The 25,785-nt window shown below is 45.0% G+C and overlaps 1 protein-coding gene across 13 annotated transcripts in view; it reads left to right on the forward strand.

Moving 5' to 3' along the window:
• The window catches only part of MSH4 (mutS homolog 4), a 169,046-nt gene that overhangs the window by 40,414 nt on the left and 102,847 nt on the right, over positions 1-25,785 (forward strand). For 10 of the 13 annotated variants that reach the window (XR_008306063.1, XR_008306061.1, XR_008306062.1 and 7 more), the window contains 3 exons: positions 460-623; positions 3,211-3,321; positions 16,526-16,641. Coding sequence is in view for 10 of the 13 variants with exons in the window: in XM_053245112.1 (XP_053101087.1) it covers positions 460-623; positions 3,211-3,321; positions 16,526-16,641 (391 nt within the window). In the remaining 3 variants the exon portion in view is untranslated. The remainder of the gene's footprint in view (positions 1-459; positions 624-3,210; positions 3,322-16,525; positions 16,642-25,785) is intronic. The other 3 variants (XM_053245109.1, XM_053245117.1, XM_053245118.1) reach the window with 3 other exon arrangements.

Raw genomic sequence — 25,785 nt, forward strand, 5'->3', positions numbered from 1 at the left:
GTGCAAACTAGCTCACTTCTACTGTTTGCACAGAGGAGGCAATTTTTACCAGTTTCCCCTGCCTCTGGAAGTACTCAGTGGTACCTGGAAGTAGATTCCTGAGGGGTTCTCTCTGCTTCCTGGTTGCAGAGAGCACTTCTGAAAAGAAAAGATAAGCAAAAATAGCTTCTCTGAGTGCACATGTTGCATCAGTGCAGAACATAGCAGCAGTGCCCATATAGCACCAGTGCTTCATCGGAAATGTGGGTGCTTCCTTAGTCTACATATGAACTAGTGTTGTGAGAAGAAAATGAGTAGAGAGAAATAGAATCATATGTGCTGCCTTCAATTCCTTATGGGAAAGGTGGGATATCAATGCAATAAAATAAGTGCCTATAAGCTTTAATTCTTGAGAGCCTCCATCAGAACTGCACTCAGTAGACTGGGTCAGGATTGTAAACATATCTAACTGTTTTACAGTTACATCGTCTTCAGCAGTCTCCATTCATAATGCTGCATCTGTTATTGTGGCTGTTATAGAAGGGAGAGGTCTTGCCAGAGGTGAAGTAGGAATGGCAAGTATTGATTTAAAAAATCCAGAGGTTGTGCTGTCTCAGTTTGCAGACAACACAACATATGCTAAGGTAAATCTGAATATATTTTCTTACTATATGAACTGTGCTTTGAAATATGTTGGAACAGTACATGTTCTGCATAGAATTGTAGCTTAATTTTGGTTAATTCGATCAGGATTCTAAATGTATCAAATGTTAATGTTTTATATGTTGTGTTTTATAGTTGTATTATAACTGGTAACATCTGTGTTATAAGGCAAGGTAAATCTTAAAGGGCAGAACAGTTTTGTAGTAGGGTTGGAACAATCACACTGCTATGTTAGTGTAACACTGGTGTGTCATAGTTGGTATGCTGTACTCACACAGCACCAGATAGCAGAAAACGAGAGCAGTAAAAACATCCAGCATAATGCAATTCCACTTGCCACTAGCTTGCAATTCATGGCAATACCCCAGTCATCCATCAGTCAAAAGGCAGCATTCTGACAATGCCTCCATGTGGGCTAGGCGTACTCTTATGAGCCAGCTGACTCTTACTGACATGGAGACATCCCCATAGCATCATCATGTTAACATGGAAATGCCCCCATGACATCACCCCATTCTAAACACACCATGCTAGACCTATTGATACTGAAGCACCTTCAACTGCATGAGTCAGTGTAGTGCATATAAAGGTAAAGTGTGCCGACAAGTCAGTTTTGACTCCTGGCGCCGACAGAGCCCTATGGTTTTCTTTGGTAGAATACAGGAGGGGTTTACCATTGCCTCCTCCCATGCTGTATGAGCTGATGCCTTTCAGCATCTTCCTATATCACTGCTGCCCGATATAGTAGCAGCAGGGATTCAAACCAGCAACCTTCTACTTGCTAGTCAAGCATTTCCCTGCTGTGCCACTTCCATATGCAAATGATATATGCTTTTGCTGTGGGTTAGAACAAGCAACAAGGGGAGGCTCAACTATACTTAGACAGGGCAAGATGCTCGTAGCTCACTGCTTAGGGACCCAGGAAGGAAACGACAAAGCACTTTCAAACCCATACAAAACAAATGGTGAAAACAAGGCCAAACTCAATTTTTGCATGTCTGACTGTCATGTCAGAAGCAAAAGATAAAAGCAGCTGGGTCCAGAATCCATGTGGGTTGCCATTGGCCACCTGGAATTTGGGAGGGTCAGGTGATGTTGAAGGGACTTTACTCCCCCCCCCCCTTTGCTGTCGTGGCTTCTGCAAGGTTTCCTCTTTTTTTCTTTTAGTTTAGAATGAGCACCCAGAGGTCCAGCTGGACCATCTAACATGTGTTTAGGACTTGTCCTCTGCAAGCTGTTCACTATGGTTGCATGTAGTTTATTGTACAACGACTTGTACTAACTCATGTTACATGTATCGGTTACATCCCTACAACACATATTTCTTAATTATTATTAGTTTTTGAAATAATAATATTATTATTTCTTAAATCCCTGTACAGACTTCCTGCCACTCCCAAATCTACCAAAAATAATCAAAGTCTTATCATCAAACCCCTCTATAGCTGTGCCCCTGTCTCTCTGCTCTCATATCATGATATATATGGTTGGGTATGGGGCCATAACTCAGTGGTGGAGCAACTGCTGAGCATGCAGAAGGTTCCCATGTTTTATTGATTGATTTGATTTGATTTGATTTCTTTACTGGCCTTTCAAAAATGGCTCAGGGTGGTTTATACAGTGAAATAATAAATAAATAAGATGGATCCCTGTCCCCAAAGGGCTCACAATGTAAAAAGAAACATAAGATAGACACCAGTAACAGTCACTGGAGGTACTGTGCTGGAGGTGGATCGGGCCAGTTCCCTTCCCCCTGCTAAATAAAGAGAATCACCACATTAAAAGGTGCCTCTTTGCCAAGTTAGCTGGGGTTCAATTCCTAGCATCTCGAGTTAGGGCTGAGAAGAATTCCTGCCTGAAGCCCCGGAGGCTACTGCCAATAGCTGACATACCATTTAGTCTCCTGCATGATATTGGAAATGATCATTCAGCTCTTTTGCACAATTTCAGTGCTTCTGCAATTATGCACTTTCATAACTGCCATTAGGAAGATGGAGTAGCACCCATGGTACATAAACACACTTGGGAGGTAGTATGTCATTCAGTCAGAGTAGAAAATACTAAGTTAGATGGACCAATTGTCTGACTCAACAGATGAGAGCTTCCTGTTCTCCTATATCCCTATATTGTGGTTTTTCTTCCACCACCCTGAGCTGATATCCTGCTTTATAGCTCTTTCCTTTCTCAGTTGCTGCCTTTATGCATAGAAGTGCCTCCCAGAACAACTTTGTAAGCTGCCTCTCTCACTTCCTTAAAATCTCTCCTCAAAAGTCAACTTGTCTGTTAAGCCTTTGGCACAACCTTTTAGTCCTCTACTAACAATAAGCTTAAGTGAATGTAACTGAACATAATGCATATTATCCTTGCCTCCATTTTCGTCCTTCTGCCTCCTCTGTGTCAAATTTTAGATTGTAAGGTAGAACCTCAGTGTAGTGATGTGTCTTTTTGCTGTTATTCTGTAAAATGTTATGTATAATATTAATGGTGTAATTATAATATTATTACAATTTGCTCTGCTTTAGTTTTTCAAATACAATTTTTACCAAAATAATGCTTCACATTTCCTAGGTTATCACCAAACTCAGAATTTTAACACCCTTAGAAATAATAATGTCAAATACTGCTTGTGATTCAGGAAATGCAACAAAACTGTTCAGCTTGATAACAGAAAATTTCAAGGTACACTTAAGGGGGACTTATTTAGCTATTTTAAAAGATTAATTTTATAAGTGCAATTCATCAGACAGTTGTATTGTGGTCATATGCTGAATTCTTTTTAAAAACCCACTCTCATCGAACAGAAATGAATTAAACCTTTCTGAAGTTTTTTGCTTTTATTACTTGTATAGTGTTAAAAGAGAGCTCACGTTTGGCTCTAACAAACCCTATGGTAGGTCACAGAGTCTTTCTTGGTCAACCAGACTTTAGACTAGGACAATACAAACAACCCAGAACCATGTGTGCACAGTAGAGTTCTTTTAATGCCCACTATTGGACAAATTCTGACTGGAACTGCTAGTTGTTGATATTATTACAATGAATGTTGTAGTGGGTGGCTCTTGGTCTAAACTAGTAAGGAACTTATGCTCTTTGTTTTGTTTTAAGTATGAAGTTTAATACATGTAAATATACAAAATATAACATAATACATAGCACACAATCATATATAAAAAGACACTGAGGCTGTTCTCACGAGCAACCTAGCCTGGGCTAGGGCAGCCTAGCCTGGGCTAGGCTATTTGTGTGGAGCACTGGGATCCAATCCCGCCCAGCTTAATCCCACTCCTAAGCCCAGCTCATAACTGAGGTTAAGTGAGTAAGGGCTCCCTTAACCCGGCTGCAAGGCTTGTGTCTCTCTTCGGGCTCCACTAGAGCACCTGTTTGATGGAGCAATCCCCCAAGGCACCGTGCTTGTTGTGCAGTGCCTTGTGGGATATCTGGAGGCTGGGGAAATGAGTCCTGGCCTCTGTTGATCTGCACTGCTGGGTGCAATACATATAGTGATCCGAGCTGCTCCGTTGTGTAGGCATATGGCTTGCATACCCAAGGGACAAAGAGTGATCGTCTGGAGGAAGGTTGGTTGAATCCTGTTGTGTGAATATCACCACTGGCTGACATTCTAATATAGCATGGATGCTACTAACATCAGTGCCCACACTGTGCTAGCCCCCACACTAGTCCTGAAGCACAGGCATTCTTTTGCAAGAGTGCAAAATTTTTGGAGCTCCTCCATACTCTTGAAGCACTATGTTAGAGCGAAAAAATGTGTTTTCATGTCAAGAAAGCACTCCAGTGTGTGTGCAATCTCCAGAAGCATTTGTGCATGAGTGCCTACACAAGTGTAGGACTAGTGTGGGGGCTAGCACAGCATGGATGCTAATGTTAGGAGCAGCCATTCTGACTTTCATGTAATATAATACGCAGTTATAACCTGATACAATGTTGGATTGATAACCATAATTTTACAAATGGACCCAGAACCTTATACAGTAATTATTATCCTTCTTCAATGTCTTGTTTCATTTAATATGTTGTCCATTTTTCAAGCTTCTCAATATGCCAATTTGTCACAACCATTTCTGCCATTGGCAGCCTATTTAAATATCATCCTTTCAAGCAGCAAGCAATACATTATTAACACACTAGATTGTAGATTGGTATTTATTTTATTCTTAAACAAGGGTGTATACAGGGAAACCTCACTATTTGCTGATTCACCATCTGCATTTTCGCATATCTGCAGATGTCTAATTAACATCTGGTTTCATTATCCATGGAGGGCTGGAAGGAACCGCGAGGTCACTTCCTGCTGCCATTTTGTAGGCATTTCTAAGCAGCATGTAAGCAAGAGCCATTTTGTGGATTTTTTTAAAAAGGGCATTTTCCCAGTTTTTTTGTGGTTTGGGGGGCATTTCACTGCTTGAGGGGCATTGTTAAGCACAAGGAGACCCCACAGAGCAAAGTACAGTTGGTTTTTTTGCCTGTTTTCACCTCTTTTGGGACATTTGTTTTGCCCATTTTATTCAGTCCAGGAACCTAATGCCCGTTTCCCCATAGGCATAATGCCTCGTTACTCATGGTTTTGTTACTTGCAGTAATAGGTGATAGGGATGTGCATGAGACTGGCTGGCCCAGTTCGATTCAAGTCTAGAACCAGACTGGGCCAATTGGGTTTTTGCCCCTCATCAAACCCCGTCCCCAGTTCAGTTCGGTGGGGGGAGGGGGTTCGCGAAAGGTTTAAAAAAAATTTCACTGCCCCCCTTCAGATTGCCCCATTTGGGTGTTCTCCATTGTGGAGGCCATTTTGGAGGCCGCTGCATATGCCCAATGGGCCTCTGCGTGGATGGGTCATGACCCAGGTTACACAGAGGCCCACTGTGCATGTGTGGGGACCTCCAAAATGGCCACCAGAATGGAGGGAAAGCCCAGAAAGGGCCGAATAATGCCCGAATGGGATGATTTACTGCATAATGGAGGTTGGCAGGGGGAGGGGGAACCTCTGTGGAAACACCCCCCCCCACGTTGCCTCGGAGAAGCCCCCTGGAGGGGATAAGTGAAAAAATGTTAAAAACAACAAGATTCGCAAACACCACCACCCCCTGAATGGTCCAAGGGCTCGGTCTTGGGTTGGACCAAACAGGGTGGTTCAGTTCGACCCTGAACTGTTGAATCGAACTGGTTTGATGATAAACCAGCTCAACATTGAACTGGATTGCATAACCCTAATAGGTGAGGAGCAGAACATCTGTGAGTAACGAGGTTTGCCTGTACTCAGGGTCACTCAATAAATTATTTATACCTTCCTCTTAATGGAGCCTCACTCTTTGTAAATCTGTGAGCCGGGTCTCACGATCCGTGAGACCCGGCTTTGCAGGGTGAGTGGGGAGAGCGGGCTCATGAATGGAGAGGGAGCCCTGGGCGGCCGGATTGGCCACCCACACGATTGCTGGTTCCGTGACAGGGCGGCGGGGGATAGGGGGAGCGGGAGCTGATCGACCTCCGCAGGCTCCAGCATGCCCTGTGCGAGCACGCAGGGCATGCTGGCGAGACCCCTGGAGACGGGAGGCGATTTTTCGCCTCCCCTCCGGGGGTCTCCTCATGAGTAGGCGCAGTGCGGAGCTGCGCCGTGGCTACTCATGATTATTAAAACCAGGTTTGCGGAGTGCTCGCTCTGAAAACCTGGGTTTAGGGCAGGGGCACTTCAGAGGGTGACCCACTTGCAAACCACCGGGCTCGCAGCAGAGCCCGGTGGTTCTTACGATCGGGGAAAATCGGGCTAGGCTTTCCTAGCCCGATTTTTCCCCATCTTGAGAATAGCCCCTATATCTATTATTTTTATTTATTTTTTATTTATTTTTGCATTTATATACCGCCTTTCATTAAAAAGATAACCCCAAGGCGGTTTACAAAAGTTAAAAACATACAATAAAAAGACAATAAAAACATCATGTTAAAATTATAAAAACATATAAAAACAGGCATAAAAACAATACAACAAATACAACAAATAAAAACACAGAGAAGCCGCAGTAGAAAACGATCATGTAAAAGCCTGGGTAAAAAGCCAAGTCTTTAAAAGCTTTCTAAAAGCCGTGATGGAGTCCGAGGAACGAATGGCCACTGGGAGAGCATTCCAGAGTCTGGGGGCAGCAACAGAGAAGGCCCTGTCCCGAGTGCACGACAGCCGGGCCTCCCTCATTGTCGGCACACGGAGCAGGGCCCCCTCAGATGTCCTTGTCAAGCAGGCAGCAACCCTTGGGAGCAGGCGGTCCCTCAAATACCCCGGGCCTAAACCGTTTAGGGCTTTAAAGGTCAAAACCAGCACCTTGAATTGGACCCGGAAACGAACCGGCAGCCAGTGCAGCTCTTTCAAAATGGGGGTGATATGTTCCCAACGGGCAGCTCCGGATAAAACCCTCGCTGCCGCGTTTTGCACTAGCTGCAGTTTCCGGATATTCTTCAAGGGCAGCCCCACATAGAGCGTGTTACAGTAATCAAGCCGCGACGTGACTAAGGCGTGGGTAACCGTGGCCAGATCTGCCTTCTCGAGAAAGGGATGCAGCTGGCGCACCAGCCGAAGCCGTGCAAAGGCACCCCTGGCCACCGCCTCCACCTGAGCTTCCAAAAGCAGAACCGGGTCCAGTAGTACCCCCAAGCTGCGTACTTGCTCCTTCAAGGGGAGTGCAACCCCATCCAGAACCGGTAAAATCTCCTCATCCCGATTGGCTCTCCTACTGACCAACAGTACCTCCATCTTATCCGGATTCAATTTCAGTTTGTTAGCCCACATCCAACCCATCACGGCCTCCAGCCCCCGATTAAGGACATCCACTGCCTCCCTAGGATCAGATGACAAGGAGAGATAGAGCTGAGTGTCATCCGCATATTGCTGACAACTCAGTCCAAATCTCCGGATGACCCAGCGGCTTCATGTAGATGTTAAACAGCATGGGGGACAAGACCGATCCCTGCGGGACCCCACAGGCCAACGGCAACGGGGCCGAGCAGTAGTCCCCCAGCACCACCTTCTGAACCCTCCCCTCAAGAAAGGACCGAAACCACTGCAACGCAGTGCCTCCAATTCCCATACTCGAGAGGCGGCCCAGAAGGATACCATGGTCGATGGTATCGAACGCCGCCGAGAGGTCCAGCAGAACCAACAGGGACGCACTCCCCCTTTCTAGTTCCCGGCGTAGGTCATCCACTAGAGTGACCAAGGCAGTCTCAGTCCCATACCCGGGGCGGAAGCCAGATTGAAAAGGGTCCAGATAATCCGTATCATCCAAGACCCTCTGCAGCTGGGACGCCACCACACGCTCTATCACCTTGCCCAAAAAGGGGAGGTTAGACACAGGTCTATAATTGTCCAGGTTGGAGGGATCAAGGGAGGGCTTTTTTAATAGAGGTATTACCACCGCCTCCTTAAGGCATGATGGCATCCTGCCCTCCCTTAATGAAGCATTAACGATCACCTCCAGCCATCTACCCATCCCCACCCTGGCAGCTTTTATTAGCCATGAAGGGCAAGGATCAAGAGCTCACGAAGTCGCCCGCACACTGCCCAGGATCTTGTTCACATCCTCAGGCCGCACCAACCGAAAAGAATCCAACACAACGGGACCAGATGGTACCAAAGGGACGTCTGCCGGAACTGCCAAAACTCTGGAGTCCAGGTCAGCACGGATGCAAGTGACTTTATCTGCAAAGCGACAGGCAAACCGATCACAAAGAGCTGTAGATGACTCCTCCCCCATTGTCTGGGGGGATGTGTGGAGCAAGGTTTTCACCACATGAAACAGCTCTGTTTGTCTGCACTGAGCAGACGCAATGGAGGCAGAGAAAAAGCATTTCTTCGCCGCCCCCACCGCCACGGAGTAGTCCCTAAAATGGGCTCTAGCCCGTGTTCGGTCGGATTCGTGATGACTCTTCCTCCAGTGTCGTTCTAGCCGTCGCCCGAGTTGCTTCATCGCCCTAAGCTCCGAGGAAAACCAAGGAGCCGAACGGGCTCCACCAAGCCGGAGAGGGCGTTTAGGAGCAACCGTGTCAACAGCCCAGGCCATCTCTCCATTCCAGAGATCAACCAAGACCTCGACAGGGTCACCAACTGTGGACACTGGAAACTCCCCGAGGGCCATCTGAAATCCAAGCGGATCCATAAGCCTCCGGGGGCGGACCATCTTAATCGGCCCACCACCCCTGCAGAGGGCAGACGGAGCAGTCAAACTAAACCCCACCAGGTGATGATCTGTCCATGACAATATTTTGAATGGTTGGTTGGTTGGTGTGAAATGAAGTAATACTTCCCAATGACCATATGCAATTCTCCCACTGAAATTAGCTGAATGCAGTACTTTTTTCGCTGGAATATGCTCAGTGATTTTTTTTAAAAAATTGTATTTTTTAGAATAAATTCTGAGTGTCATACTTCCTGGTTACAGAAGTGTCATACTTCCTGGTTACAGATGCCAAATTTTACACGAACAGTCTTACCACTTCAATTAGCTGAATGCACTACTTTTAACACTGGAATATGCTGGGGAAAATGTTTATTTTTTTTAATTAGAAGACATTCTGAATATAATCACCATATTTTAACTGTTATTCTCAACAGATTTTTAACACTCAATAATAAGATCAATAATTCCAAAATAACATCATGCGCAACAGATGCAGAAGATTTTTCTCAAAATTTACTCTGATTCAAATTTACCATATATGGTAATTATTTTTTTAAAAGAATAATGTTTATTGTGTTGGAGATGAACTTCCAGTGCATCGACCTTTTGCACCAACTGTCCTAATGACCACTAGGGGCATTGGGAGTAGAGACAGTGAGTCAGGGTCTCCCTATCTGTCCCTACTCTGTGACCCCTGAACTGACTCTGCAGCACTTCCTGTGCTGAATCACAATCCTTCCTTTCCTCCTAGAGAGCAGACGGAAACATCTTTCTCTCTCCTTACCTATCCACTATGTAGTCCTTTAGATCAGATATAGGTCTTTCCTATCTAAGTGTATTTAACCAATAAATGTTTAGTGTTTAGTCATACAAGGATCTCCATGTGTTTTCTCTAAATAGCTGCAATATCCGAACCATCCTCTGCTACCTACTCTGTAACTGGAGTGTGTGCTCATTCCTTAGTGCTCTGCTGTTTTACCTATTGTGGATAAAAATCAACAACCTCTAACATATTGTTGTAATGTTCATCTTTATTTATTTATTTATTTTATATGTAAACTGCTCTGAGAACTTTTATTAAGAACGTAAGAACAGCCCTGCTGGATCAGGCCCAAGGCCCATCCAGTCCAACATCCTGTTTCACAGGATGCATTACTTTTGTTGAAAAGTAGTATATAAATTTGTGTAGTAGTATAAGTTTAATTATTAATGAAGGTAGTTTTGGTTATTTGCAATTTTCTAACCCCTATATAAATTGGTATACAGTTTAAATAGCCAGTCTAGCTCTTCTTGGCTGGTGTGCTTGGAGATTTAAAGAAGCAGTGTGAAAGGCACAGGCTGTTCCATCCACACTCGCCTCTTGTGTTGCTTTTTAAAACGTTCCTACATGTCAGCTGAGAAGTGGGGAGAGTGGATATTAAAACCTTACACATCCCTGTACTTTTCAGCTGATGAACAGAGAGGTTTAAATTTTAAATAGCTACTTTCCCTGCACAGGTTGCTTCATCCACTCTCACCATGAGAATGGATTGTTTAGCTAAGGAACCTAACCTCATTTTTTGGGTTAGGTAAAGCTCTCCAATATTGCAGTTACCACAAACATTATCCCCATTTTAATTGCTGCTATTACATTACTCCCACAATATTAGAGGACCTCCTGGATTTTATTTCTTGAATTTTCCTAGCAGTGTAATTGACACAAAATAACTTTGCTCGGTCAACAACGGGCCTCACCTGCTAGTTTAGAATACTTTGTTGGACCTTGGGGAATTAAAAAAAAAAAAAAAGTGGGCCACAGAAGTCTGCCGTAAGCCCACCTCTGTTTTAGGTGGTTCCACATCAACAGCTTCTTCAGTGAAGACCCAAACTTCTGTTTTAACTGTTCTGAAATTAAAAGTACGCCATACCAATGTCTTAATTCATACATAATCCAAACAATAGTTTGCACTTAACTTTCAGAACCAAAATTATGTCTGGTGCATCTAAAACAATGAGGCAAATAATAGCTCGGAGTTTTCTGTCTACACAGCATTCTTAACCCTGCTGAACTTCAAAAGCAGAAAAACATGCAATAACAATGACAACAACAATTATTTATTACAGTTTTTGACCAGTATCCAGAAAAATACAATAATACCCCAGGTAGACCACCCAGGTACCCCCTACCCAGGTTGCCTACCCCAGCTAGGTAGGGCTGCTTGTTGAAGCCCTGGGATTGTGACAGATCCTGGTGCTACCTTGCCAGGTAGCCCAGGAATTTCCCGTGGGCTTTTACCTGCTTAAAAGGGCGCAAGCGCTCCCTTTTACCCAGATCCCCAGTCATATGTGTGCGCGAGCTGCAGGCAGTCCAAGCAGATACAGAGTGGGCGCCTAGAGCTTGATGGGAAATCCCTTAATGCACCGCGCTCCTCATGCCATGCGTTTAGGGATATCTGGAAGCCAGGCTGCATTTTCCCAGCCTCCAGAAATCTGCACTTATCATGTGGGCGCACAAGCTTCGTGTCCCACACAAGACTCCTGGTCATCTGTGGGGAAGATAAAATCGATCTTCCTTTCTCCCATACCCTATCCGCTGTGCTGCAGTGGTCATGAGAACAACCTTAATATCTATCAATCATTCTAAGATAGATAGATATGTGTGTGTATGTGTACACACACACACACACACACACACACACACACACACACACACACACCTTAGGTGGTATGTGGCAAGCCATGCCCATGCACTGCTAAGCACATCTGTGGTGAGAGAGCGAGCCATGCTATGCACACGTGTGGCTATAGAGAGCTGGGGCGGCCGAAGCGGATGGCAAAGATGGCGACTCGGGAGCGGCCGGGGAACTGGAGAAGCCTGATCAGTCAGCTGGTTCTTCTGCCAGAGGCAAGGAGTAGGGTGAAGAGGAACAGGAGGGCAGTGAAGGAGGGAGCCTTGAGGTGGAGGCTGCACTGCAGCAACATCTTATCCCAGAGGGGGCCCCAGGGTGGCAATGCCACTCCAGCCCTCGGGTCACGCCTCAAACACAACAGCCTGCTTCCTTTCACCCTCCACACCAACCATGCCTCAAGACTGGCAGGCAGGCAAGCCCAGGCGAGGGAACAATGCTAGGGTCGTGCAACTTAAGGAGGCAGGGAGGGAAAGTAGTGCTGCTGCTGCTGCTGCCACCACTGTGCTGCAAGTTGGAATAAAAAGGGAGTCCCAAAACAGCCACTGGTAAGTGAGCCCATTGGGAGCAAGCCTTATTGAACTTGGGCCCTGCGAGGAGGAGGAGGAGCGGGGCTCAAGTAAAGGTTGGGAGGTCTCTGGAGCGAGGGGGCTGTGGCGAGGGTGAGGAGAGCAATCTACTAGTGTGCAGATGCTCTGCACTGGTCAAGCTAATAGCAATAGATTATCGTCGTGCCAAACTATAGTTAGCACAACCAAGGTTTGAAAATCCACTTCAGACTTGTGTTGTAATTGTGCTTTGCCAGCCAATTGCAAACCATGTTATGTCAATTTAGAAATCACACCAAAAGCTATAGTTAAGCTCCATGGACGATGGTTTGGCATAATGTCTGAATTAAGTCAGTGTCTCTTCTAATAGTTCTTAACATTCACCCTTGTCTCTCATTATCTGTCAGTGTCCTGGAGCTAATAATCACGTACTACTTCTACACATGCACTTCTTCCCATGGGACTGTGGACTGCTGCTTGGGTTGGACTAGATTTGTTTATATATACAAACAGTGTTGGAATGACACACTCAAAATGTGGCAACACATACTCTCTAATAAAACGCTTGGTGTCCGTCCGTGGACGGACACCAAGCGTGTGTTCGTGCCTGGCCTGTTCTGGGCATGCATGCAGCGCATGCCCAGAACAGAGCAAGGGACAAACGAACGCCAGGACCTGGCGGACATCTTGGGCGGCCAGAAGCAGCCGCCCCGAAGAAGCTGGGTATGCGGCGGAGGGGAGCACTGGCCGAGGTGCGGCCAAGGCGGCGGCGGAGCCATGGCTGCGGCCTGGCCGCGCTGCCAAAGCCGGGTGGGGGGAGGCGGCGGCGGGGGAAGCCGGCCAAGGCGGCGGCGGAGCCATGGCCGCGGCCTGGCCGCGCCGCCGAAGCCGGGCGGGGGGAGGAGGAGGCCAGGCGCTGCCGCCGAAGCCGGGCGGCTTGGGGCCCTTGCCCGGCCAGGGAGACCGGCCGCGGCATAGAGGCTGGCGGCGGCGGGAGGGGGAATGGCGGCCGGGGGGCCCGGAGCACTCACTAGCACCCGTTATTCAACGGGCCTGCATTTACTAGTTTACTATTTAAAAATTACTATAAATTTTTACTATAAAAATTGATTACAATTTAATCAAGTATACAATAGTTGAAAAGAAGTACCATGCAGATTTAGAATGAAATTAGCTTAATCCACACATAGCGCTAGTACTTGATTGCTCCCCTCACCCCCTGCCACAGCCGGGTGGATCTCTCCACCCTCACCTGAGCCGCAGTCCTGCTCCTTCTCCATCCAGTTACTTCCATCCTCCTCACCCCTGTTGGTCACAATTACAGTGTTGCTGGCACCTATTGGCCAGGCTGCAGCCGCCTGTCTCCAGAGCCCTCCTCACCAGAGCCCCACTCCTGCTCTTCCCCACAGGAGGAGCAGAAGCAGCGGTTGACCGGGCCCTTCCTCGCTCGTTCCCCTCAGGCTGCTGACAGGCCCAGGCCTGTCTCTTGCCTGCTTGCCTCCCTCCCTCCGCCAGTGGTCTCGGTAGCCCCAAACAGCAGCAGTGGTTAACTGGGACCTTCCTTGCATTGCCATGGCTGCTTGTTCCTCTCAGGCTGATGACAGGTTTGGGCCCATCCTCACCCTTCCTTCTTTCTCTCTTGCCCCGCCCCCTCTCTCTCCCTCCCTTTCTGAATTAACAGATCTTTTTCATCTTGTTTCCTCATCTGATTCACACAACAGCAGCCTACTTCTCCTGAAGGGGCTCTTTCCTCCCTCACGACCCTCTCTTCGCAGATCCCTGCCCACTATCCTTTTTATAGATATAGATATAGATATAGATATAGATATAGATATAGATATAGATATAGATATAGATTCCTCTCCTCTACAATGAAGAACATCTTCCAACCAGTAGCAGTTGCATTCCAACTGACCTTAACCATCATAGGCTCCTCCTCCCTATCTGCATATGGAATCCCCACTGCCCAATCACCACAGTGCCACAGGCTCCTCCTCCCTATCTGCTTATGGAATCCCCACTGCCCAATCACCATGGTGCTTCTGCTTTCACAGGCTCCTCCTCCCTATGCGAAACACCCATGCTAACTTGGCAAAGAGGCGCCTTTTAATGTGGTGGTTCTCTTTATTTAGCAGGGGTAGAATAACTGGCCCTATCCACCCCAGCACAGTACCTCCAGTGACTGTTGCTGGTTTCTGTCTTATGTTCTTTTTAGATTGTGAGCCCTTTGGGGACAGGGATCCATCTTCTTTATATATTATTTCTCTGTGTAAACCGCCCTGAGCCATTTTTGGAAGGGCGGTATAGAAATTGAATTAATAATAATAATAATAATGATGAAAATTCTGGCATCCCAGGTCCTTGGGAAGGACTCGATGTCTAGATAAAACAAACCAGTCAATAACACCTGTCTGACTGTGTAAACAAGAAATAATAATATAATATAATATGGAATCTCCACTGCCCAGTCACCACAGTGCTTCTGCTTACTAACTCTCGCGAGAGCTGCCACACATGGGATTAGCCAAGGGGACGGCTTAGAGAATTATAGATATAGATAGATATCATTAAACACTTTCTTTGTAATCCAACATATCTTATCCTATATGAAACTTGCTAACATGATGCAGTAACATATTTATGTATTAACCTCTTTTCTCACATTCTCCTGGAGATTATGAGGCCTTTCTCATGATCAGTGAGAAAAGACTCAAGGAAGGGCTGGGAGGAAGGCTGCTAGCACTTACTTCCCCACAGACAATCCCGCTGTCTTTGCTGAGCGGGTGGATTGCCCGCCCAAACAATTGCCAGCTGCAGCCGGCAGCGGGGAGGATTGGGGGCTGGGAAACATCACCTCCCCCCCCCAACTCCAATAACGCATCATGCAAATGCGCAATGCATTGTGAGGGTTTCCCCAGCACCAGCCGGGAGCCCTGCAGTCTCCCAGCCCTGGCTGCAAGCTACCGGGTCTGGCAGACAAGCAGAAAGATGGGGCTAATGGAACACTTGCTCTCTTAACCTCATTTTGGAGGCGGGCTCTGGAGGTGAGTTTGCCGCTGAGCCACTGCCAGGAGCTGAGCAGCTTCTAGTGGTTCTAACACACAGGCAACACTGGGCTGGGCTTCCTTATCCCAGTTTTGCCTGCACGTAAGAACAGCCTCTGTATCTGTTCCAGTAATGAAGAAAGACGCTCTATTGTGCCTTCATCCTATAGACTCTTATGCATCATTTTGATAATTATTTATTTTGATCATGCAGGGTAGTCTGTGCTAAATAAAGTGTTGTGGTTTTTTTTACTGTGCCTTTGGTATCATGCTTAATGTAACCCAAAAGTTTTTTAAGTGTTTGGGTAACTTGGGAATCTTCTTATTACCCCAACATTGGATTGATACAGACCATTTGTAACCTCCCAGTGGAACGGTACTATGTACTCCAAAACCATTTGTAGAGACACTGAGAAAAGTTATCACTTATTCTGTTATGGATAAGAGCTTTTGTGGTCAGCCTCTATGCTCTTTTCCCACAAGACATGGAAGGGACAGGTTCTGGTCTAAGCATCTATGGACATAAAACATGATTACATTATTACATGACATTTTGTGAGGTCCCTTTAAGCCACAGTGCCATAAATCTATAATACTTTCAGTTAATATGGAGTGCAATGGGGGTTGCTGATACCCCAATTTCCCTATTAGTTAAAAGGGAACTTTTAGTCAATATTGCAAGGAGTTGGATGAAATGCTACAGGGCACCTCATTAAGTTTAATCTTGAAGATGGAGTTGCAGAACACTGAACACAAAGTTTTATGACCCTCCCCCCTTCTCAGATGGGGTACATTCAACCCTAATTTTTTCTGAGGGTTAAAGGTCTAAGTGTGGGTACTGATAGCTGTGCACTATTCATAGAAGCCAAAGTTGAGATATTTTGGTGAAAGAGGAAAATGGACATCCTTGTTTAAACTACAAAATATTTAAAGAAAGTCACTTGCTGCATAAGTGATTAGGTACTTACACACTAAATTAGAGTTGTTATATACAGTGTGTATGACACACACACGTACACACACTCTCACACATTGTATATAACAAATTGGCATGATTTTCTTCAGTAAAATATATGATTTCTTCTTCTCTCCTGCCCAAACTTCTATTCTGCTCTTTCAAACTGAATGGAGTTTAAGCAACAATTTGTGATTCTACTGCAGGAAACTGGTTAAAAGAAAATGCCTAAAACAACTTCAGTCCACTCACTGCATGTGTGTGCCTCTAAATCACATCCATTGTGCAGTACAAATATTTGGACTGTGGGCTTCTAACAGTATTTGAGTGAACAGAAAATATTTGTTTTGCTTATTTCTCTAGGACTGCTAATTTCTCTAGAACTATCTAAAACAGAAAATATTTGTTTTGCTAATTTCTCTAGAACTATTAAAACCACATTTGAAGGAAAGACTTATGTAACAGCTCATAATTCTGTCTGTTTTCCCCACAGAATGTGACTTTTACCACAGTCCAAAGAAAATACTTCAATGAAACTAAAGGCTTGGAATATATTGAACAATTATGTACACCAGAATTCAGCACAGTCCTAATGGAAGTTCAGTCCAAGTGTGTGTGTAATAGAAATCACCAGTTTCCCATTCACTTTTGTTTTCCACACTTAGCTTCATAGCCAGTAGTCTGGCAATCTACCTTTAAGGCTTCTTAGTCTACTTCTTGAAATACATTATCTAAGTATTTTAAAATGTAATGATGATACACCTTATATATCAGTCCCAATATGGTTTATAAACATAGCTTATAATAGCAACTGATTTTGACTTGATGTTGGGTGAGTATTTTAAACTGGTTGTTTCAAGTGTTTCTATAATCATTTTCCCAATTAAAGTTTTGTTTGCCGATTTTCCTTTTCATTTGCTGTCCCTTACATCTCCTAAATCAGATCATTAGAGAGCAAGTGTTAAGTACGTTCTTTGCAATTCTGAACACAGCAACTTGGAATTAAGTTCTATTGGTTTCCACAGAACATTGTTTTGAAACCTTTTTCTTAGGATTTATTTGTGACATTAAATAAAGTGACACGGTATGAAGTTTAACTCAAAGGAACCAGAGATCACAACCTTCAAGACTGCTGGTTGTGGTCGTGGGGAAGGCAGGATAGCACCTACCTTCCCCCCAAATGATCCAGAATGGTTCTAGACTGCGTAGCTTGTGCTTGTGCGCTCACATGACAGGCACATTTGCAAGCTGTGTGGCCTTCTGGAGGCCAAGAAAATGCGTCCCAGCCTCCAGATATCCCACAGTGCACCGTGCAATGAGTGATTCCACCGTGAGCCAGGCACTCTAGGCACCTGGCTCTGTGTCTGCTTAGGCTGTCTGCAGCTTGAGCATACCCATGACACTACTTGGGTAAATGGTAAGATCAAAATCCATGACTACCCAAGAGGGCAGTGCTGGGATTGGCTTTGATCCAGGTGCTTCACACAAGCAGCCCTACCCAGGTAGGGTTGCCAAAGCGTGGGTAGGCTGCTCGTGTGAACAGCCTCTAAATGTGTTTAAGATCAGAGTGTTAACCTGTTGCTAAGCTGCTGAAATAATATAAAAATAACCATTTGTTGCAATGTAGTTTGCTTTGATGGATAATTTTCTCAAGTGGAAAGATTCTCTTGTCATTTAATGCCTAATTCTCAATTCAGTATCTTCATAATGGCAAGCTGTGCACTTCTGCTTCTGTTTGATTTGTACACCTGGTGTTTTCTTCCAGCAGAGGGAGTACCTACAGAACTCCTTGCATCAACTGAAAGAACTATAAACATAAAGCAGTGTATTCTCACATCTCTTCTGTTTCTGGTTTTCCACATTTTTATTCAGTCTGGGTTTTAAAGTTCTGCTCCACTTAGCAGATTTTTCCTTAATCATTCACTTCAAACAGTTTTGTTACCAACTTCTAGTGTTTGAATCACCACACATTCTGCCAAGACTATAGCAAAATTCTCTTTATCTAATGACTGCAGCCTATGTCTTGGCCAAGTACCATTTATAATTATTTAGCTTGTTAGAAAATGTTCATCATGGACTAGCATGCTTTGGATCCTTCATAGAAGATTCTAGATATCAATCTACACATTTTCAGCACATGGTTTTAACCTTTAATTTGTTCATTCAACTTTTAACATACTTTCCTTCAAAATGTTCATGGTGTCATTTAGCCACCCAACAGCCCTGTGAGGTTAGTAAGGCTGAGTGATAGTGACTTGCCTAAGGCCACCCAATGAGTTGCATAACTGAGTATGGATTTAGATATTAAAAAGAAAACCTCTATATCGTGACTAAAATCTATTTGGGCACTGACAGAGTTGTTGTTTCCACCTGTCTTACCTCTGAGCCTCACACCATTAATTTTCTCTATTTATGTCCTCAGTGGTGACAGATGGTTCCTGAATATAATCAGATGTGCCCACAGGGAGACTGTAAATCACTATTGTAGAGTGGGCAAGCATAAGACAACTTTATCTGAAAAGATATTTCAGATTGCATACCACTTGGAATTTCCCATGCTCTTTTTCAGTACCCGAGAGCAGCATTTAAATTTAACATTTTAGAATTCTTTTGTGTCATGGTCCAGACGATCGTCTGCACTACAGAAGTGGGTGGGGTGGCAAAGCAACTTACTTAGCTCTCTTTTTGCTCCACCCCTTTAATGGCCTTCATTGTTGCCACAAAGTGGAAATTTTCTATTTTTTCTTCTTGCTGCCTCCTCCAAATGGCCCATCATTTCAACTTTTGAAAATTCTTGAATGATTTAGACAATTTACTTGTACCAAATAGTGAGATGACAATTAGACATGGTGTGGCAAACAAAGAGCTCTTCTCACAATCCATGAGAAGAGCTTCTGTTGGGTCTGCGGGGAGAGCAGGCTTAGCCAGCTCTCCTCGCAGATGATCAAAGGGCAGCTCTGGGGCGGCCGGATCAGCCACCCACACAACTGCCATATCCGTCACAGAGCTGGCGGGGGCTGCAGGGATCAGGGGCTGTGTGGCCCCTGGAAGTCCCAGCATGCCCTGCACAAGTGCGTGGGGCATCCTGGAGAGACCCCTGAGCCCGGGAGGCTGGCTGCAGCCTCCCGGCTGGAAGTCTACTCATGTATCGCTACACACTGTGGCAACACACAAGCAAATAAATGAGGTTAATGGAGTGCTTGCTCCGTTAACCTCATTTAAGGGGAGGGTGTTCTAGGTTTAAGGGGAGGGTGTTCCCTCATTTAAGGGGAGGCTTAGCCAGCTCTCCTCGCAGATGATCAAAGGGCAGCTCTAGGGTGGCCAGATCAGCCACCCACACAACTGCCATATCTGTCACAGAGCCGGTGGGGGCTGCAGGGATCAGGGGCTGTGTGGCCCCCGGAAGTCCCAAGTTGCCCTGCACAAGTGTGTGGGGCATCCTGGAGAGACCCCTGAGCCTGGGAGGCTGGCTGCAGCCTCCCGGCCGGGGGTCTACTCATGTATCACTACACACTGTGACAACACACGAGCAAATAAATGAGGTTAATGGAGTGTTTGCTCCGTTAACCTCATTTAAGGGGAGGGTATTCTAGGCGGGCTAGCCGCCTTGGGAGCACCGGGCTCACCCGCAAGCCTGGTGGTTCCCACGATCAACGGAAAGCAGGCTAACCTCCCTTAGTCTGCTTTCTGTCGATTGTGGGAATAGTCTCAAAGTGTCAGAGACTAAAGTAAATAACAAAGTTAAGTTTTTTAAATAATTCTAAATGAACAGGTTTATTTAAGGAAAACCTGAAAGCAGTTTTTAAAAAGTTATTAAAACAGTAACCATCAACAGGGCCAGTTCTAGAAATTTTGGGGCCTACTGCAAAATATGTTTGGGTGCTCCTATGTACAACTAGTTTTCTTTGTGCAAAAGAGTGGGCAGGTTGTTGGCACATTGATCCTTTGGCTATTCCTCTACCTCAGCTAAGTTAGGAACAGTCTCTAGAATGAAAGAAAGAGAACTAACAGCCTGCCTCTAAGCAACTTTTCATTTCCTAATTTTTATTTGTCCCATTTTTATTGCTGGAGTCATCCAATGAAGCTGATTGGCAGGAGATTTAGGATGGAGAAAAGGAAGGACTTCTTCACACTGTCATTAATCTAAGGAGTTCAGTGTGCACATACACTGCAAAAGGTCCTAGGTTCAATTTTTAGCTGCAAGGTTCTTGGGTAGCATTGCTGGGGAAAAGCTTTGAGAGGGGCTGCTAGACAGGGTAGACAATACAGGGCTAGGTGGACCAAAGTCCTAGCTTCTTATGCCAAGGGGGAAATTATAGGATAAGAGCTTCTGCTTTGCATGTGTAAAGTTCCATATCCTTCACCTTGCCATGGCTGGGATCATCCTCAGCTGCTCCATGGCTCCTGCTTCTCCTCCTCTTTCAGTATTAGTGGAGAACCAGCCTGTCTGAAATCTTGAGAGTACGAATTCTAAGTCTCACTCACTCTTGTTCTTGCTCTCACCTCCTGTTGCTGTTCTTCTGTACAGACCCCAGCCCAGCATGAGGCCCCCCAAAATGCTGTGGCCTCCTGCAGTTGCAGTAGTTGCAGTGCTGATAATTTACTTCATCCAGGTTCTAAAGCAAAGCAGTTTCTTCCAGCTCATACATGGTCTTTTTCCCCTCTTGACTCCTTGCTTTTACTTCAACAGCCTCTTCTGTGCTCTCTATCCTGGCTGCTTTGCCTGGTTTTCTGTCTCATTCTGGTTTAAATATTTTGATTCTGACTCGCCCTCAAAGATTGTGACCAAACAAAAGGACACAAGCTTAAGTTTCTATTTCCTGGGTTAACCTTTTTAACCTCTTAAAGAAAATAACCTTTTGAACCTTCTGGAGGATGAGAGTTTGTAAAGCTCCTTCAGGAACTGATATTATTCACTCCTTCCTAGTGCAGAGTTAGAAATTATCCCTTTGGGACTGAGGTTGACTAACTCCAGTATCTAGGCAAAATAACTCTATTATTAAGGCAAACATTTCACAATACTTTATAGCAATAGCAATAGCACTTACATTTATATACCGCTCTATAGCCAGAGCTCTCTAAGCGGTTTACAATGATTTAGCATATTGCCCCCAACATTCTGGGTACTCATTTTACGCACCTCGGAAGGATGGAAGGCTGAGTCAACCTTGAGCCCCTGGTCAGGATCGAACTTGTAACCTTCTGGTTACAGGGCGGCAGTTTTACCACTGCGCCACCAGGGGCTTATCACATTGGATGACATTCAGACTAAATTATTAATGAGTAATCACTTTGAAATTAATAAGACAAGTTCATCATTACTGATTTGTTCTATTAATTTTAAAAGGACTACTCATGAGCAGTGGTCCCTCTAATTTTTTTTCATCTCTGTGAAGAATGAATTTTGTTCCAGGTGGCAGTATCAAGGCACTGTGTGCGCACATGCATTCAGAGTGGGGTCTTCCTTATTCAACCTGAGTGGGATCTAAAATTAACTAAGTGGACATCAGAAAACTTGTGAGCGCATGCACATGCCTTAGAGGGATCAGTGCTCATGAGTAATTTAGTCTATGCCAGTTACTGAATATATATCAATTACAAAATGGTGGAAATGTATATGCTCTAACCCTAATGCATTTGCTTTAGGAGGATTTGCAGGGATGTGCTAGGAATCCTTGCACCACTCTCCCAACCCTCCTGTGCACATGCTATTACTTCCAAGCGTTGCTTGCACTCTGGAATCACTCTAAAAATAGAAACATGTCACTGACCCTCAGCAATGTATTTCTTATCTTCCAGAGTGCTTTCAGAGTGCAAGCAACAGTTGAAGCATTAGCCCTCTGCATAAGCAGGAGGAGTAGGGGAATTGTGCAAGAGCTTCCCACAGACCCACCTAATGTGCACGCTTTGTTAGAATGTCAGCCACTGCCTTTGACATAAAGAATACATTTCATTATCATGGCTAACAGCCTTTGAAATAAGCCTATCCTCCGTGAATTTAACAAAACCTTTGTTCCTTAAACCATCACCAGTTCTTCAGATGAATTCTGTATTAGGTATGCATTTTGTGAAGAAATGCTTTATTTTCCCTATGCTGAACCTACTGCCAATCACTTTAGTTAGATGAACCAGGTTTTAGTCTATGGGGAGTGGGGGATATTCACTCCACACCATCCATATGAACTTCCCCTTGTCATTCTTCCCTTAAACTAAAAAGCCTTAATGTCACAAGTCTTCATACAGAATATGTTCTAATCTCTTTGTGGCGGACATTCTAAGTATTGATATTCCATGAGATAAGCTGGTGCTGCAGGCAACTTCCAAACTAATGCAGCACTAGACTCACAGTAGGGAGGGGTATTTTGATGACCTTCCTTTCCTGTGAAAGTCCTCTGGGTCACCAAAAATATGTCCCTGGGGGTTGCACAACCAACAGGGTCATATTTTGGGGAGACACAGAGGGCTCCTGAAGCAAGGGGAGGTTGCTGAAATTAGCACTTTCTGTATGAGTGCCAGTTGATCCCATCCATAGCACCAGCACATCTCGGAGACCTGACACTTGGTTAGCTAGGATGTCAGCCAGTAATCTTTACTGTTCTGAGCTGTACCCTTTTGAACTCTACAATACTGTGTTCTCTTAAATAGAAAACAGTGTTGCTGCAAATCTTGTATACTATCTCCTTGCTCTTTTTCTGCACATCAGCCAGCATTGCCTTGGAAACCGACTTGATCCCTAGCAGTCAGGATCTTATGGCACAGAACAATACTAACAAGCTGTGTTCCCTACAAGGCATGTAAATACACACACACGTTTTTAAAAAATGTCCGCTCAGTTAATTTTAGATCTCACTCAAGTTGAATCAGGAAAGCCCCATTATGAATGCACATGCACACGGCCTTGATATTGCCGCCCAGAACAAAACTCATTCTGCGCGCAGATTAAAACAATTCGAGGGAACAAAGCTACAAGTAGAGCTAGTACCACCAGAACTAGTTAAGAGAAAAAGCTTTGTAGATAATAATCTTTTCTACTACAACTGCTACTAATACTACTATTCAACAAAAGTTCTCAAGCAGTTTACACAGAAAAATAAATAATATATAAATAAGATGGCTCCCTGTCCCAAAAGAGCTCGCAATCTAAAAAGAAACACAAAGCAGATGGTCATAAGGTAGCCACTCTCTCTCAGCCACCAACCACCAGCAATATGGGGATAATACTGGCCTCTTTAGAGGGCTGTTGTAAAGATGTATAAAATAATGTTTGTGAGGTGCCATACAAATGTAGGAAAACTGCAAAAGAAATGCTAATCCGTATAACTTTTGCCTGACAAATACTGTTTTGTAACTTTTGGAGAATACTGGATAACCCACACTCTGATAGATTTCCAACAGCTTATCTGTTATTGACTTTAGCCATTTTACTTAAATTTTCTTTTATGGAATTTAGTAAAAGTGGATGATATCAAAACTACCACAGCACTGTTGAGGAGGGGTGATTTGATAAGATCCCCTTCTCTCTGAAGCCTACTGTGCTTCCCAAAATATGTCCCTGAGAGCTGCACAACCCTCAGTGACATATTTTCAGGAGGCACAGTGGGCCTTAGAGAAAGGGGGGATTGTCAAAAATAACTTCTTACGTCATGGTGCAGCATTACCTGGATGCCAGCTAGTCAGCCAGTGTCTTTAAGTAAGCTAGTTAAGTACTTAGGGTCTAGATTTTGTCTGACTGACGTATTTATTATATTATGTGGCAGAATTAATGGTTATTTTTTCAATTAGGTTGCTTACAGAGTGGGTGATCTTCAAATCTCACCTATAATTAATTCCAAAATTATGTTTACATTTCAAATCCATAGCTGATTATTCTACATGTTATTTTCCTTTATACTAGGGTTTCTCAAAGCAAAGTATTTATTTAGAATATTTACATCTTGCCTTTCAACCTCAGTTATCAAGGCAGCTTACAACCTAACGTTTTGCATAAAATAACCTATACTAAAAAGTAACAAAACATATATAACACTAAGAACCACAGCTCTAAGAAAAATGCATTTATCAGTCTCCTGACATCTGCCAAAGCCAGGGGCGTAGCAAGGTTGTATTGGGCCCAGAGACAAGATTTTAAAATGCCCCCCACCACTAAAGCTCAGCTCATGAAGTAAAGAAATCTTAAATGAGGCAGAATAGTGGTAACAAAAAGCATAGTAAAATTTATTTATTTATTTAGATAGAGATAGAGATATCTATGTGCCACAATAGAACATCATCCTACATTTTAAAAAAGATTTTGTACATTGTGGACGATGCAAGTACTAGAGAAACTAGAGAAAAGACATGCAAGTACTAGAGAAACTAGAGAAAAGACATGCTGTTCTAGTAGCTCCAGGTCTTAACACCTCACATCTATTTCAGAGGATGAATACAACTGAAGGAAGCAGATGCATGGCTGGGGGAGTCAGTCATGTGACTTGCCTCTGGGGGGGACCCCCAGGCAGTGGGCCCCCAGACAACTGTCTCCCCTTGCCCTATTATAGTTACGCCCCTGGCCAAAGCCTACATAAATGCCATATTAACCTGGTGCCCAAAGGTCATCAGTCTAGGCATCAAATTGAAGCCCAGCAGAGAGAGAAAGGGAGAGTCCATCTAGCTCCCACCCAGTGCTGCCTGGAGTGAGAGACCAGGTGGGTGCTGGGGTTCCTTCTGCTGTTGGCTGCCTGCTTCTGCTTCCCCTGTGGGGCTGCAGACTCAGGTTAACATCTGTGGGAAGTGTGGGCAGGACTGGAACCAGCCCCTGAGTGACTCAGCTGTTCCTCGGGTCACCTGCTCAGTTTTGGGTTTTATAGGAAGGCTCCTTGTGGCGGCGGGCCCGCCACCAGTGGGGTCATCACCGAAGGGGTGACACCAAAGGGTGTCGCCCCTTTGGGGGAGCCACTTTCGGGGAGAATGAGGGCAAGGGCTAGAGGGCTTCTGTTTAATTAGTTTTAAGTTGTTTTAGACTTGGGTTGAAATTGCTGTAATGTGTTTGGGTTCATCTGAAGATGGGGGGACAGGGGGTACCTTCGTTGACTATGGGGCAGCCATCTCAGTGGTGGTGGGGAGTAGAAGAAGTAATTTTGGCAGGTCAGCGGGCCGTTTCAGGGGAAGGGTAGTCAGAAATTTAATAGCGGTCTCCCCTTCCGACTGTCCTGCCAGCTCTTTGACCTCAGGGAGCACTGCCAACAACCCACATAGCTTTTCCCTGCTCCTCTGTAATGCCAGGTCAGTACAAAATAAATCTGAACTCATCCATGATTTGATCATGGATGAAGGGGCCGACCTGGTATGTATTACCGAGACTTGGTTGGGGGAGGCTAGAGGTCCAGTTTGGTCCCAGCTTCTCCCTCCAGGATATTCTGTAGAGGAGCAGGTGAGGGGACGTGGGCGGGGAGGTGGGGTGGCTGTGGTCTATAAGGATAACATCTCCCTTACCAGGGTCCCTGTCAGGGTATCGGACCATATTGAATGTGTGTACTTGAGTTTGGGGACCAGGCATAGATTGGGACTTCTGTTGGTGTACTGATCGCCCCGCTGCTCAGCGGAATCCCTTACTGAGCTCACGACCTTGGTAGCGGAACTCACGTTGGAGTCTCCCAGACTCTTGGTGCTGGGGGACTTCAGTGTTCATTTCAGGACCAATCTGTCCAGGGCAGCTCAGGAGTTCATAGCGGCCATGACAACTATGGGCCTATCCCAAGTGGTCTCTGGACCAAC

The sequence above is a fragment of the Hemicordylus capensis genome, chromosome 4, assembly GCF_027244095.1.
Source record: "Hemicordylus capensis ecotype Gifberg chromosome 4, rHemCap1.1.pri, whole genome shotgun sequence".
Classification (NCBI taxonomy): domain Eukaryota; kingdom Metazoa; phylum Chordata; class Lepidosauria; order Squamata; family Cordylidae; genus Hemicordylus; species Hemicordylus capensis.